The sequence below is a fragment of the Balaenoptera physalus genome (assembly GCF_965194825.1).
Source record: "Balaenoptera physalus genome assembly, chromosome: 5".
NCBI lineage: Eukaryota > Metazoa > Chordata > Mammalia > Artiodactyla > Balaenopteridae > Balaenoptera > Balaenoptera physalus.
The window spans coordinates 5,204,476-5,221,631 of NC_138884.1; the positions used below are offsets into that span (position 1 = coordinate 5,204,476).

Here is a 17,156-nt window from a genome sequence, read left to right on the forward strand (position 1 = left end):
TTAGCACGTGTTATGTAGAAGCTTTGCATCCTTGTAAGAATGCTGGAGGGTTTACCAACGATGAATTGCATATGCATGTGCATACACACTCTTAAAAGTATATAATTTCTTTAAAAAACAATCTATGACTGTCTTGTTTTTTAAGATAGTGCACAAGGCTCTGAGAATTTAGGGAACTGAGAGGTCCTGACAGTCTAGGGTTTGTGTTTTCGTAGAGTGGAGAGGGAAGGAAGAAACTCAGAGAAATGGGAAAAGCGAAGGTCATGGTTTCAGGATTTATAAGTGTTTCAGATATTCACTATTTAAGAGCATAGCTAGATAGATAAAGTTCCAACTCCTGGGATATTTAAACCCTATTTGTTTGTTAGTTTATTTCTCTGTGGGAGGAATTAGCATATAAGCATGAAGGGAGCAAAAACATAATTGAACCTCACTGAATTGTGACTGCCAGATCTTTATCTAGGAACCGTGTTTGGAAACAATTTTAATTGCTACTCATCATGCTGATAATATACTTTTCCTAAAAAGACATGAAACAACTCATATTTTCAATTTCTGATGGGTTTGGGCTTCAATGTAACCAGATAATTTTAGTGCTAAAACTGTATCTCCATCCACCTGGCCTGTCCATGAATCAAGTCACAAGTGTAGAGTTGTCTTGATATATGGCCAGCCATATATGTAATTTTGCTTTAACAGATTTGATAAAATATGAGGGAGAATGATATACTTTACTAACTTTCACTTTCACAGAATGTTTATTTTTTCCCTTAGAGAAGCTTTAAGGAAACATATATCAAACCCAATCCCTTCTTAATCATTTTCTTGCTATAACATAAAGAAAAAGAAGTGCTAGAGACCTCTCTCCAGACTACCATGGTGCCCGCTACGCGTTATTTCCTCTTTCTTCACCCCTTGAGTGGCAACATAGCCATTGGCTGTGCAGGGATTATGGCAGATCTGACCCTGGATAAGCCCCTAGCCACTTATTGCCATATTTGATTGCAATCACTCATCGACTTTTGAGGGTCCTAAAAAAGTGACTCCAGTTACCACCTTCATCTTTTCCAGCCCACCCACAATGAAGAATAACACTGAGGTCCACTTTCCATAAGATTAATGAACTATCCAATCTGAGACATTCACTGGAACCAACTTCACCTCAGGGTATGTGCTAGGGAAGAGAGGAGTATATCAGGAAGAAATTCTTGGAACATTATTTGTTTGTTTTGGTTAGCAAGTCAACTGCAGAAGAAGACAGAGTGTGGAAACTGACATTTTCAGATTTTTATAGAAGTGCCTGTTGCTTTCAAGGTCTCCCTGTCACTGTGATTTACAGACACACACTCTATTCATCTTATTGTTTATCATGTAATCATTGATTGAAACACACACACACACACCATCCCAACTATAACCATTAATTTTAAGACACTATGCAATCAACCAATCACCCCTAAAGAAGAATGACAATAATAAAAATATCATTTTCCCAACTGCTCCATATTCCTCTCAAGAAAAAGGAGTACTTTAAAGGTAGATTTCTAGAGAAATGTAACCCAAAGGAACAGGAGAAGTAGTTTGAAATTCTAGACAATAAGATCAAATGTGGTATCGGGGGTGATTTCAAGGGTAGGCAAGCCCTTCAAAACATCTCGGATAGCGATAATGTTACCTAAGTTGCTATCTTCCCTTTCTATACATAGAACTAGTCCTGGGATAGGTACGTAAATCAGAAATGATTGCCTTCTTGTATTTACTATAAGCATCCTCTGTGCCAATTTACACTGACCTACTTGAACTGGATGAGATTAAACTCTAGTTGCACTCCAATTTGAGAGTGGGCAAGAGATGGGAGAGGCGTGATTTACAGATGCTACGAGGGTCAGACTGTAAATACATCTTTTTATATCAACTGACACCTGTTTTCAACTGTATCAAAGGTATTGTTTTAGTCAGTGAAAATTTTAAAGAATTTCTATTTATAGCCCTAAATAGCCCAAATGTTAGCTGTGCCCTTGTATTTAGGTAAAAATATCTTGATGGTAATAGTTTTTCTTACCTTCCAGCTATTTTTATTCATGACAACACGAAACCTCTAAGAAAGACTTCTGCTAATTGTTGTAGCATTACTTTCTGGGCTTCTTAGTGTCTTGCACTAAGCTTTATCAGATTTCCCTGCTCTGAACCACACTGGCCCCTTCTAGTTCTCACTTTCATCCCCCCTACGACCAAAAATAAACCATTTGTTTTGGAGAATTATCTAAGATTTTCTAGGGAGATCCAGTGGAATTGTTTCTTCACTCATTGCTTGACTACCTGCTACCCATGTTTCTCTTCCTATTCTGTTGATTTTCCTCACCGCTCCAATCTTCATACAGAAATTAAAAAAAAAATATATGGTAACATGATAAATTACTGCCAAACCTATTGTTTTTCACTTCTTATAGGCAAATTCTAGTAGCACCTGCACAGAAAGTTGTAATCTTTACATATATTACAAGAAACTGACATTTACATTTTTCTCTTCAAAATGGTGCCCAAAATAAAACACAATCAATTATGTAAATGTCTTTTCTTTTTGAGACTTGATCTTTAATCCAACCATTGTAACACAACCATTTTTCTGAAAACAATAAACTTATTTTTAAATTATTTTTAAATTTCTGGCTAATTAAAAAATTGATAACAAAAATCATTAAATTCCCATGCATTGGCCAGATCATAAAAATTTTAAGAGTAGTAGAACTATAATATTATTCAAATAGATCTATGTACATGTAATGATATAATAACTTAATTCTTTGGATTCAAATTATGAGTAAAATAATGAAACATTTTGCTTTACATTTGTAGAGCACTTTTGATTATAAAGATAATAAATTATTTCAATTTCTATGACATTAAATAGATATAATTGACTCTTCTGAGAATTACACATGCATTTTTATTTTTAATAGTCTTTTAATTTTACCTATCTGGATATTTTTGTACATAGAAGAAGATAAAATTATAAATTAAAATTCTTCATATAAGAAATTTATATTTCTCAGGTCATTACAAAACACTCCTTTTGTAATGCATAATCTCTTCAACTTTAGAACTATGATTCATGGTTCATTAATGACTTGTTGAAATTTAGGGTTTTTTCAAGAAAATTTTCTATTAACTGCCAGTCTGAAAAATGTCTGTTTAGTATTCATTGCTAGTTAACTGAATGCACAATGAGTTATTAATGTGAAAAATACATCATTTATTACATATTCAATGACCTATTTTAGTTAAAAAAAAAAGTAAGATATAAAATGTTTTATTCTTACTTAAAAGCAAAAAGGCATATAATTGTACAGTGATTTAAATCAATGTATTTCAATAAGCATCAGAAAATCTTTGGTGTTATTAACTAAATTTCAAGTAATTTATATTTTCTCTAAATATTTAGGGGGTGGATTAGCCAACTCACACTCAGATGTATTAAAAATATCTAATATGGAGTTTTAATAACTTTTTAAAAACAAACTCTGAGTCAATAAGTATTAATCAGTCCCTTTCAGAAGCTCAGGAACTATGGGGGAGACAGGAGTGTAATATACCCTCCCTCATCTTCCAGGAAGTTTAGTTTAGTTAAACTAAACTGTATTCACAGTTGGAGCTAATAGACACCAGGCTTAAAGACTGGTTGCATGCTGGCCTTGAGTTTTTCTGCACCATCTCCTGGGCAAGCGCTCATATTCAAGAAAGAGACAAGGATGCCAGCTTGGTTCATTAGCCAGAGCTCAACACTTTAGAGACCCTTTTGATTTAGATCAAACATATGTTGCATTAGTGTGTCTGGTTGAGCTCAGCCTAGGGCTCAGGTAATCTTCTGTTGTCTAAAGAGAAGGAAGGTGTAAATATCAATAAAACCCAAAGAAGTTATTTTCACTAATAAGCTCTTATGCTATAGTATAAAATAGAAATAATGGTATGTGGCCTGGACTGTGCCACTCGGAACGGGATGGAATTCAGCTGGGGAGCTGAATGAATGGGTGGTACCAGGCCATCATTCTCAGGCGTTTTTTAAGTGAAAATTAATCTCCTGAAATTCAAATTCCTCAGGACACTCAGAAAGGTATCTACATTAGGCTCTGAAGAATTTCTACAGTGCTGAGAACTTCAAACTGTCTTAAAAAGTGAACATCTTTCCAAATAATGATTGATTAGTTTTTTTAAGCTACAAGTTTATCTTTTAGTATATATGTGAAGTAATTTTGTTTCTCTTAAATTCTTCAGTTTTGATTTACATTACAGACTAAACAAACCTGAAAATTATAGATAACAGAAAAAAAAAAAAAAGAAACCAAGCAGAGAGAGAAAAAAAAAAAAAAAAACGTTTAGCAAAACTGTAGCTAATTGCAGGGTAGCCCTTTCTCTAGTGTACATTATGAGTAGTTTCGACACTACTATTATGGGCAGCTTAATTTTCAAACATTATGTTACTCCAGTCCCTAGAAAGAAATGAAGTAAGCTGGTTTAAGTCACATTTGCCAATGGCAAATGGTGCTGCTGGGGCATTCAGGCTGAGATCTGTCTGACAGGAGATGTAAGTCCTTCTTCCTATTTACTGCTTCCACGCACACCATTCCTGTGTGCTTGATGCCGTGCTGGTGGCCTGTCAGATCTTGTGTTAGGTGCTGAGAAATCAGGTACATAAGAAATACCTTCTTCCCTCAATACTACGTAGTCTGGTTTAGGAAAGAGTGTAACACTTCCTTCTTTATTTCCATTCTTGTGAGAAACATGAATTAAGTGCCTACCAGTTTTGAGGCACTAAGGATATAAAATCCTGACGCACGTCCAGAAGTTTTTCAGACACAGGAGATATAAATTATTTGAAATGAGAGAGTAGCAATCTGAGAGAAATGCAGATTAGTGTGATGAGGGGTCAGAGGAAGAAAACTAATATTAATTAAATGCATATTATGTGTCAGACCTTCTGCCTGGCCTGGAATATACACTCAACACAATAGTCAGAAAATAGTCTCAAATTCTGTTAAAGACAATTCTTAAAAAGAGCAATCTCAGGACACAAGCCACATTTAGGTAGGAAAAAATGTTCCATGAATTGGTAAGAGAAAAAACTATATCTATCCTTCAGGTTTTCCTGATGTGGAAAAGATCCCCATTATGTTAAAAATACTTTTCATATTTAACAGTTTAGTTTCGGAAATGTGTGCTAATTTTTACTCTTACTTTTCACTTTAGCAGTAGGGATAATTACTGTGAAATGTAATAGGAATTATGATGATCATTCACATTCATTAAAATGGGACTCTATATGCTGGTAGAATTGCTATAATTTAATATAGAATTCTGACAAGTATTGGCAAAACACCTATGCATTTGACTATATATCCCTAAAAGAAATAAAGACATTTAAAAATATCCTCAAGCATACTTTTCAGTGTTTCTCACAATATATAGAAATAACTGAAATAAAATTTTGTTTTATTATGTGTTCACATTATTTGTGTTCACATTATTATACGTGTTCACATTATTTGCATGTTCCTCTAATTATTATTAGCTCCAACTTCAGCTATGTAGTAATCATTTTGACCCTCAAGAGATGTTATGTTCTGACAGCATATTATACAATACATACAGGCCCAGAATCACACATGGTATTCACTGCATCCAGACAAAGTTAAACTCCTGCCTCTAGTAGCGATTTTACCCTAATGATCCAATTTACTTGTTATAGGGGAAAAGAAATACCCCAAATTGTATACTATTAACCATATGTGTCATAGGTATAGGAATTTTGACCCAAATAATTGTGTTAATAGTGCATTTAAAAAAAAAAAAAGCAAAGTTGATAATAGTATATTAAGTACAGTAACAGGGAATAGGAGAATGAGATAAATAAAAGCAAATGTTACATATTAAATTATTTATCAGTAATAATTTATCAGTAACTTGAAAATAACAAAAAGATATTTATTAAACATAACACTCAATGCCAATTAAATAAAATTTTATCCTCAATAGATAAGTATAAGAACATTATATATTTTTTAGATATCACCTCAAGAGGGGCCATTTTCAGTTTCTCTGCTGATTTCTTCAGTCTCTTAACTATTATAGTGCTTGCACTTGGACCTAAAGATTATTACTTTAATGCAAATGCAAATACTTCTCAAATATGCTGCATTTTCAATAAGTTCTACTTATTTTCCATAAAACATGTAATTATTGTGACATGTATAAAAGTATATTATAATTTTTAATCACTTTATTGCTGAGCACATAATAGGTGTTCTGAAAATAATAATCAGTTGATTGACAAATACATTAAACTCTTTGAAAACATATACTTGGCTGTCCAAAGAATAGTTTCTATATCATATCTTGACTGTGAGCCCCAATTCTAATTTATGAATCTCCCTTTTTATTTTTGCAAGTTGAATTTTTCACTGTTTCGGAATTCTTACAACTCCAACTTTTAGACAAGATAATTTTCACGTTAATTCAAGGGAAACAAATATATACAAGAACCAAATAATGGCTCATATAACATATGTGAAGCAGTTTCCTCCCATCCAAATTCCCTTGAAATAGAGAATAAAATATTACTTTGGTTCAGATTCACTAACATTGCTAAGCAATACTTTAAATACTTCAATAAATTATCAAGAGACATAGTATTAGAAATTGTGAATATCCAGTCTCCCCCTGTTAAGTATTTAAACCACTTCTGTGAACCTTTAGAGTGATGTCATTAGGAGTTATTACTTTTTTACCTCTTGTGAACACAGAGAGATATAACACGCCCACACATTTTCTCAAAGTGCAGATCTCACACATTTCATTTCAACTTACCATACTCCCTGATACAATGTTATATTCATTTCTATATGGGCAAAACAATACAAGAATGTTCTTATAATATGTTGAATAGATCTTGATGCAAGTGGCCCTCTTCTCTGAAAGGAACTCAGGCCAAGTTCAAACATCAGCATTTTGCAAAAGCCTAATCTGAAGACCTTAAGAGCAATGTGCCAAAATATTAACTGTAAGATTGATTTAAAAATGCAAGCATACCTTTATAGATTCACTTCTCAATTACACATAAAAGGGAAGAGAAGACAGAAAATTCATCACTAATGTTGATCAATGAAAGTTCATCAAGCAGACGAGACAGAGCTACAGTACAATTATGTGTATATTTGTGGTATAACTGAATTTTTCTTTTGGTGATTTCCCGTGGCTTTCTACCAAGAGTAGGGAGAAATCTACAAGTCAATGCTCGTCTGAGCACTCACCTCACGTGGGTGATGAGGAGGGTGGCGGTGGGGATGAAGAAGTCATCGGCTCGGTCGAACTGCTTTCCCACAGGCTGGGTGTGGATGGTGTGGTGTGGCGCGTCCCCGCTGGCCAGGGTTATCACCTAAACACAGCACCACGTTTAGATCTTGGCCATGCAGGCCCTTAACGGGATCAGAGATGAAATAAATCTCTGGCGGTTGTTTGCACAGACTCTTTGTTTTCAACCTCAAAATTAGTACAGTGTTAAGCAAATTGCAATTCTGCGTTTGCTTATTTTCAGTGTAAAAGTTTCTAAAAGAAAAAAATGGGAAACACCTTTTTCTTGAACAATTTCTGCCTAAAAGATAAAATAAACATACATATAGGTAACTTCTGCATTATAAAAATGTTATTGCTATAATAAGAAATATGAAAGCAAGCGTACATATGACGTAAATGAGATGCTGGCTTTCTTTTCTTTCTTCCTTCTTCCCTCCCTCTTTTTCTCTATCTCTCCCTTCCTCTCTCTCCCCCTTCCTTCCTTCTTTCCTTCCTTCCTTCCATCCATCCTTCACAACTTGATTGAGGAATAAATGATATATTAAAAAAAAAAACTCCCCCTCTTATACAACAGAGTTGTAAACATAGGACCGAAAACTCTAAAATACATCCTTTGAAATATTTGCTCTTAGAAATCTTAGAATAGATTACATCATATTTAAAAAAGTTTCCTTTTATAAATTGAAAGTAATAAATTTGAGTAAGTTTTAATCAAAGAGATCTCTTCCAACTATTCATCATTAATTGGTTTTTAAAACTTTCATAGTTCATTAAAGAAAAGATCACTACATTTAAGCTCTTTTATCCCATTTTGCATGAAATTCTATCAGTTCTTTCTTCTGATTTCTCATACCTTCACAGCTGTCCTATTGTCCCTGCTGCACAACCATTGTTCTGTGTTAGCTTTTTAAAGTATTTTCCTGCCTTTATTTTACCCCTTTTAAATCCTTTCTACATATGGGCACCAAATCAAACTTCCTAAACTTCTGACTGCCTAAGTTAAACAGACTTTCTTCCCTCAAAACTGGGTGTCTTCCTTTGGTTTTTAGGACAGAAGGAGATAGCAGTTTTAGTTTTAGATTTTTTTTTTACTTTAAAAAGTTAATTTTTGTTCATTGCAATGAGCGTAATTTTGTTGAGCTACATTGGGAATTGCCAAGTTCAAGAAAATACAGTAATTATTGTAATAGTCAAGAAAGGCTCAGTCATGTTACAGTCACAAACCAAAAGAAAGCAGAAACAAGTCTTTACTTCTTTACTACTTACTTCTTTATTTTTTAATAATAAAGATTTTTGTTTCATACCTCTTACTTTCCCAGAGGGCTTTGGCAGGATATCTATTGTTTTTAGTGTTTTTAATTCCATTTTCCATGTGGAAAGAGCAGCCAACTACCTTGAATGTTTCCATTCATGAAAGACCTCTTTTGCCAAAACTAATCATATGGCCTAACTCAACCAAAAGAAGTCCCCCCCACCATGTGCCCAGAGGAAGAGACAAACAAAGTATGTGATAACGCTTTAAAGACACTTTACCTATTTTATTAATGAGTAACAGTGAGAAAGTCCTCACTGGATTTTAGCCATTCATAATTATGCCTACAAGACTTTAATGAAACTCAGCAGGGGTAATAGCAATGGAACTGTCCAAATTTTCTTCCCTTTAGATTGTATAGAGGTACATAATTCTCAAGTTGCATGTATGTGTATTTGAAATTAATAATAATACTTAGACTGACAGCAGCAATAATAATACTGAGAGCTTGCTATGGGCCAGGTAACACTTAAACAACACTATAATGTGTGTATTGCACCCCAAACTTACTGATGCAAAAATATTTCACGCCACTGACGGCAGATTAACTGGACCTCTCTTCTGCACTTGGCACCATCCTAGGTTGTAAAAAATACAAAGCCATTTCCCCAGTTCCCCTCAGTCTGGACTTTGATGGGTCGAGGTCCTTCTCACTGCTGGAATTGAGCAGGGAGTGGTGAATTGCCAGGTTCGGGACTGAGCTCACTGAAGGACGCAGACTGATCTGTGACGCACCTCAATCAATAAGCCAGCCCAATCTTGCAACAGTTCTGAACTCATTTCTAACAGCATACTGCTGCTGGCCTGTCTTTATGTGATGCCTGCTGCCAGCCCAGAGCTACCACCTCCCACTGTCACCCCATCTGGCTGGGTCCTACTTCCTGGCCAATGGAAGAATGCAAGGACTTTATTCCAAGTTGTTTCCTGGGGATATTTTCTTCTCTAATTGTTGTGCGTTTACAAGACACTACATACAGGTTGCAAAACTGTGCAGATGACAGACTAATCAGTTTTAGATTTTTGCAGAATTTCTTAAGCTTTCATAAGATATAAGTGCCCTTTAAAAAGAGAAATATACTATGATAAATATTCAGACTTCATCTGAGAACACTAGATGGAAAATCACTGTCTTAAATACATAAAATTATGCCAGTTTATGGGTATTAATTAATTAATTAATTATAAATGTGACAGAAAATAATACATATTGCTTTCATAATCGACAAAGATGTACAGATTTAATTATACTCAACAGGAAAACACAAAGGAGGGCTTTCAGATCCTTGATAAAATGTTTTGCACCTTCAAGGGTAAGAGGGTCCCATTATAGGATATAACACATTAGGGCTAAAAAGTTACTTCCTAGCCCTCAAGACCTGGCGTCAATCTCTCTTTCCAGTCTAATCTTTCACCATCATGGCACAGGGACACTCTAGCAAAAATGAGAGCTTGACCACGTTTTTGGTTTCAGTTCAATTTCTCCAGAGGAAAATCTGTTCCCCTTTCAAACAAATCTCAAATCCCATTTCTTTGGAAGATATTTTCTGGTAATCCTGTTGGGAGACAATTATCCATAAATATCTTGACATTTCCGCAGAGTCAGGTCTTTCTGAGCAGAAAAGCACGCCACCTTGGTTAAAGGATGATGGTGCAGCAAAAATGCCTTTGGAAGCTAGAGATAGAGTATTTCTCCTGAGAGATTTAGAGACTTAATTCCTCTGAGCCAATTACTGAGGTGCCAGAGTACTGACCTTCCCCTCCTCTCCCTGGAGAAGATTTGCATGCTTTCCAGACTAATAATTCCTTCTCTCTCACATGAGATGGTGGGTTGAGGTGCCAGCAGCCTAAAATAACTTAGAGACACATGATTCCAGGCTCCTCCTGCAGTAGGACTGTGCTGGTCACGAAGGGTGACACTAGTCTCTTACCACATCACCCCATAGGGGTTGGGGCCAGAGAATAAATACTAACAGGTTACATGGGTAAGAAATGGTCTGTTCTCTGATCCAGAGACCCTGTGTTTCCTGTCAGTCTATCATCTATGATCTATCTATCTATCTATCTATCACCTATTTATCATCTATCTGTCATATACATACATAAATACACATACACACTCTTCATGTAAATAAGTCTTGTTGTATGTCGTATTCTAAGAGTAATTCTCAGTTCTTACATTTTATTTTATATTTTCAGATGTGAAACTAACCTTTCACTTCCACCCACCAAGTATTTTAAAAATTCACTAAATCTTATTAGCATAATTTTTATTAAACATTCAGAGAAAAAGAACCTGTTTTTAGATGGCTGGACAATGTGTGGGAAGTTTCTCATCAACTCTACAGATAGTCGCTGTCAAAATGTGTATATATGTATATATACCTCTATCTGTCAATTTCTCATGTAAACAATTTCAAAACATAAGCAAATTTCACAAAAATGACAGTACATATTCCCAATGAGAAATGAACCTGCACTCAGATAGTAAAGTACTGTGTGTTTGGAGAACACTGGGGACCTGCTGTGAGACTCTGTCTAACTCTCCTGGTCTCTGTCTCACAGGACCCACCCTCCAGGCACCATTTAAAAGAGATGAAAACAAGAAAATGCTCATGAAAATTCGAGGGAGGTAGGAAACGTAAATCATAATATTTTTTTTCCTTAATGGCTTCAGCTTTGTCATCGTAGGTTATTCCTTTTGCATATAAATCTAATGTTTGGAATGTCTGAACTAAAATATTTTCCAAGCAAAAATGTACTTGAGAATCAACATTTTTTTCCCTTACTGTGAAGATCTAGGTGGAAGAATATCATTGTTAAATGGTTATGTGTCCGATTAGACATTGAAAGGTTTAAAGATCATTATTTTCTCAAATACACTGAAATGTACTTACCTGTAGTGTTGGAGAAGTCTTTTCCATGGTACCCCAGCTTAGCACCCAGACCTGATCATGTGATTTGTCGTAGTGCAATTTAACCGGGATGGGGTCTGTGCTTACTGCCTGTAATAGATAGAAGTCGAAAAAGTTTTCAGACCGAAATATTAGTTTAAAACTAGGCCAAAAATTATAGAAAAATCTAAGAGTTTAGATGTCAGATTTAAAATGTATGTTGCCAATTATCTAATTTTCTAAACCTTTATTTGATTAATTTGGAAATATGATACTTTACTCAAATATAGTTTTGCACAATTTTATATAGTCTTACATTCATTCATTACCTATGCAAATGGTGTTTAATGGAGAAGCTATTTAGAAACTCAAGATATGAATGATTAATATGTGCATTTTAATCAACTGTTGAGTATAGGTAAGAACTATATTTATACTATTAGATTTTTCTATCCCACTGCTGGTTATGGGATTTGACCATTTATAATGCTAAAATGCCAACAATCTGATATATGGTTGTAACTCTAATAACAGATTACCTAATTTAGTTTCCTTAATGAGAAGTCTAAAGCCACAGAAAAAGAAGCAATTTTTTGTATCGTACTTGATATGGTAAATGTATTGTTCTGCTAATATTTATAATATCTAGCATTTACTGAAAACAAAACTTCCAAAACACACATTGCTGCCAGGAAGTTATTTCACTCACCTTAATTCCAAGCTATTTATATCATAAGCTAATACGTTTTTGAAGTAATTACCTGTAATATTAATAGTTAGACATTTTCTAATTTAATAACATAGAACAAATTGTTTTCAATAAAACAACCTTTATCCAATATTGAAAACATTTCTTTCCAAGCTCTATTGAATATCCTTAGAGAATTTCCCAAGTCCTAGTTTATAATGTAATTCTCTTCTCAGTGGATTAAATGTAAACTATAGTTGTGGTTGACTATATAGAGATTCACATTTTAACTAACACTTTGGCAATTTAGTCTTACTAAAGTATTTCTTTTCTGAAACCTTGCCCTGTATTTTATCTATTTAAAATTCTCAATATTCTTGGATTAGAATTAATTACTGGATTTCTGAAAAGACCTATTTAAGCATTTCTGTATTAGTGTCCTCACCCCTTTCTTTCTGGCTAACAGAGCCACAATAACATTTTGGGTTCAGGTGGGCAGTGATGTTCTCAGGGAAGGTAGCCCACCTGAGGACCAGCAGAGATTTAAGCCAATGACTAATCTTATTCCCCTTTGACAAGTGTGAAATTTCCCAGACTCTCTAGAGGTGAGGGGTAGTCACATGGCATATCCTAGTTTACACATCGTAAAGATTAAGATGATGAATGATTTCTGAGAGTGAAGCATTTCCATCGAAAGAGACAATAGCAGGGGGAGATGTCCAAGCATCACACTTTCTCCTTCTTCCTGCTTTGAATGCTGTCAGATGAGGATATTAAGCCTCCATTTCTAAAGCCATTTTGAGGTCATGAAACAATAAGCTTAAGAAGGAAAAACCACCACTTTGAGGATTTAGCAGGAGAAATATGAAAAGAGGCTGAATTCTCCGTGATAGTCTTGAATTGCTGCACAAACCTAGAATAACTCTCCCGAGACCTGATGTTATTTGGGGTAACTATATGGTTCTATTGCTTGAGGAATAGCTAGTCTGCTATTTGGTGAATCGTACTCAAGGGAATGCCAGATGTTTCATTTCGATTCTTCATGCACTGATCAATAATTTCAACGGGTATATAGCAAAAGAGCCATCATTAATCATTACACTAATAGCAGAGCAGTAAGACTCCTTTGATGTTTCATATTTTTCCCTTTATATGTTAAACCTGATCTATGTATGATTATAATAGCCTATTTTGCATGCAACTTAACATGGAATAATATTTAGGCATTTAAAATGTTAAAGATAAAATAATTCAATAGGCAATAACAAAAAGACCTCATTGTTAATCAATTGTTAGGATATGGTTATAAAAATAGCAAAGATCCTTAGATAACTTTATAAAGTAGGGAACAATTTGAATACAAATTTTCAGTTTGCCAGCTCTTATAAATTTATTTTCTTTTCACTTGGCCCTTCCTAAATATTATCTTGTAAGGACATACCACAATCCATAGGTTCTGTTAATGCCCCATAAAATGTGATAAGGAAACTGAGACACTTATCTTACCAGTAGTCATCCAGCCAGTGAACAGCAAGCCTGGGATTTGGGTCTGTGCTCTTTCCCAAAGTGGGAACCTCCCTACCTATGAAAGACCATTCCTCCTAGTTGACAGTTTCATTCCTGACAATGTGTGGATATGTTGCCCTCTTATTTATGCTTCATAGATAAGAAATATTCTTTTGGGTTTTTTTCGTTTGGAGGGTGAAGAGAAACCCATGGGACTCAAATATATGCAGTATCATTTGTATAAGCAGTACAATCCCAGGGGAAAATCACTGAGAGGCAGTATACACCATGCTTATGAGCATGTATTCTGAAGCTGACTTCAAAACTTAGTGTCTTCACTTAAATTAAATAATAATACTAATAATAATAACTTGGGAATTTACTAACACTTTTTGTGGCTCAGTTTCCTCTATAATAAAATGGAGACAGTAATAACACCTACTTCAAAGGGTCGTTGTAAATATTGGGTGAGATAGTAAATATAAAGTGCTCAGGTATGCCTGATGAATGTTAAACATGATGGAAATACCACTGCTCCTACTATTAGAAAAACTAACTGAACTAGAGGATTTTCATGACAGCATTATAGTGTTTTGGAGATGTAATGTCCTTATTTAGCAAATGAAGAAACTAGAAGAGGTTATTTACTTTAATAACCACAGTCTCTGTCCTGGAAGAGTTTATAGGTGGAGGGTGAAAGAAGAATTTAAAATAAGCTGATGCGTATCACAAAATAAAAATAAGGGCCAAATGCCTTGGAAGCTCAGAGGAAGAAGTACAGAGCAGGATGGGGGAGAAGAGGAAGTGATGCTTTAATTGAGCCTTAAAGTATAAACATTTTCTTTTATAAATGGCAGGACAGAGACAATTTTTTATTTATCTTATTTTTTTTTAAATTGGGGTATAGTTGCTTTACAATGTTGTGTTAGTTTATGCTGTACAAAAGAGTGAATCAGCGATATGTATACCTATATCCCCTCCCTCTTGCGTCTCCCTTCCACCCCTCCCATCCCACGCTGCTAGGTCATTACAGAGCACCGAGCTGAGCTCCCTGTGCTACACAGCAGGTTCCCACTGGCTAGCAATTTGACACATAGGAGTGTATTTTTTAAAGTTAACTTATGAGAATATATTTCAAGAGGTGTCAGAAGGCAGTTCACAATTAAATTCCTTCAAAACAGTGAAGATATACGTTTTTGAAGGAAGAAAATATCAATTTTCAAAACAAACTCAGAATTTGAAAGAAAAAATATATTTACAAGTTTTCAAGTGTGCAGATACAACACGTTTTACGGAGGAAATGTTGACATGGTTTTCAGCAAGGAAATCACACAACAATGACAAAAATATGTGCAAACAACCGTATTCAGGATCATCTTTCCATAACCCAGTTTTCAGTCAAAAAACAGAAATTTTCCTACTTAAATGGCCAACGTTTGAAAGGGATAAATTACAGGTGTTGACTTTTATAAAATATCTGCTGGTCTACTTTGGAAATTACTCTAAACGTTCAATTTAGACCATTAGCTTCTGAAAAAGAGAAAGGCACTATATTTGACACACACAAGAAATTCTTGCCACAAGTAAGCCTGTAAGCCTGTGTTATAAAACAGACCTTATTTTTGAAAAAGACTGCATAGTGTCTATTATCCTTGATGACCCTCTTTCTCCTCTACTTCCCATCCTCACGCCCCGGCTGGACCTGCCTTCCAAACGCTGAACCCTTCGCAGCTCCTGCCCTGCTCAGACCACACAGGCGGCCTCTATCACCTCCAACCTCATCTCCTGGTTTCCACCTTTCAATTTTCTACTCGTCCACTTTCTCGACAGATTTGTCAGAGTGATTTGTTTTCTTTTCTTTTCTGGTGAGCATTAGGCAGATCATGGCACCAATTTGCTCAAAACACAACGTCTTCTCATTTCCCTCAGAGTAAAAGCCAAAAGCCCTTATAATGACCTGTCGATCCTGGTCTTCTTTCTCAGATCTTTCACCCTCCAGGCTCCCCCAATGGCTCCAATCCAGATTCTCTGGCTTCCTTGCTGTTCATCCAACATGCCAATCACACTTCTACTTTTTGGAGGCTCTTCCCCAGAACCAACCGTCTTCCCCAGATAACCCAGTGTCTACTTCTTGGACACCTTTGCTGAGAACTCACCTTGTGGGTGAGGCCAGCATGGCCACTCTATTTAATACTGTAACCAGCCTGCCCTTCATCTTTAACTTTCCCAATCCCACCTGGTCTGCTCTGCCATTTTACCTTTTCCAGTGGCACTGACAACTTTCCATTTTGTAGAATTTACATATCATTTTTAGTATTCTTATTTTTTGTTGTCTGTTTCTATCCAGTGGGCTCTAGGCTCCAAGAAGGCAGGCCTTTTGTGTTTGTTTAGCTCAATGGTATCACTTATGCACTTAGAACAGTACCTTGTAAATTGTAGTATTCAATATATAATTAATGAACATCTACATCTACTTCATTGGGAAAAGCAAATTGCAAAATTGAACAACATGACAAAAGGCATTATAATTAAGATCATGATTATTACTTTATATAACAAAAACAACTACACTCTGCACTAGGCTTGTTATGAACAAAGTTTTTCTCTAAATATATTACAAATACAAATTATTTTTTTAATCTTCTTGACAGTTGTTCTGTTGACGTGTACACTATTGCTATCCCATTTGTATAGATAAAAGTAAACAAAAGACGAAGGGTACCAATGTCCATCCCTCCAGACTATAAAATTCTCACTCTCCTCTCAAAATAACTTCATGCCCACCATCCAATATACAGATAAATTCAGGTCTCCAACTTTGGTCCATATGTTAAATATTTATAAAATGTAATATGATTTTTTTAAGATAAAAATAAAAATAAACAATGTCTTGGGATTCCCCTCCCACAACTAGTCATCTTTCATTGCCCTTGTGTTGCATACATTTCGTTTGGAGAGCATTAGTGTAAATATTTTTTGTTTCTGCAGCCGTCAAGCATTTATCAAGAAAAACGATGTAAATCAATATGTAATGTTCAAGAATATGTGATTGGGAAAAAGCATTGCACATATGCTTATCTTTCACCTCAAAATTACCTTATGTGCACAGAATGCTCAATTAGTACTTAGTATAATTTGCATTTGACTACCAATATTATTTTGCTAGAAAAATTGCTTTCAAACTTTGCCTTGAGAAACTTACAGAAATGAACCTTATTCACAGCAGGTGCTTTGAACACCCCCATAATAGAAAAAGAGGCTCACTTTTGATCTACTGAATGATTCTGTGAGATTTTGTTTAAATAAAATTTTCTGATACTATAGTTTGGAAATTTCTCTCCATCCCATAAACACTGTAATTTTCTGTACACAGTAGCCTTTGCATGGCCTGGTGATATTCAGATAAGCCACA

General features: G+C 35.1%; 1 protein-coding gene across 8 annotated transcripts in view; it reads right to left on the reverse strand.

The window, feature by feature from the left end:
* FSTL5 (follistatin like 5) overlaps positions 1-17,156 on the reverse strand; it is a 765,145-nt gene that overhangs the window by 52,958 nt on the left and 695,031 nt on the right. For all 8 annotated transcript variants that reach the window (XM_082461701.1, XM_082461708.1, XM_082461706.1 and 5 more), the window contains 2 exons: positions 11,554-11,661; positions 7,305-7,429 (listed from right to left, as the gene is read on the reverse strand). In XM_082461701.1, coding sequence (XP_082317827.1) covers positions 7,305-7,429; positions 11,554-11,661 — 233 coding nt within the window. The remainder of the gene's footprint in view (positions 1-7,304; positions 7,430-11,553; positions 11,662-17,156) is intronic.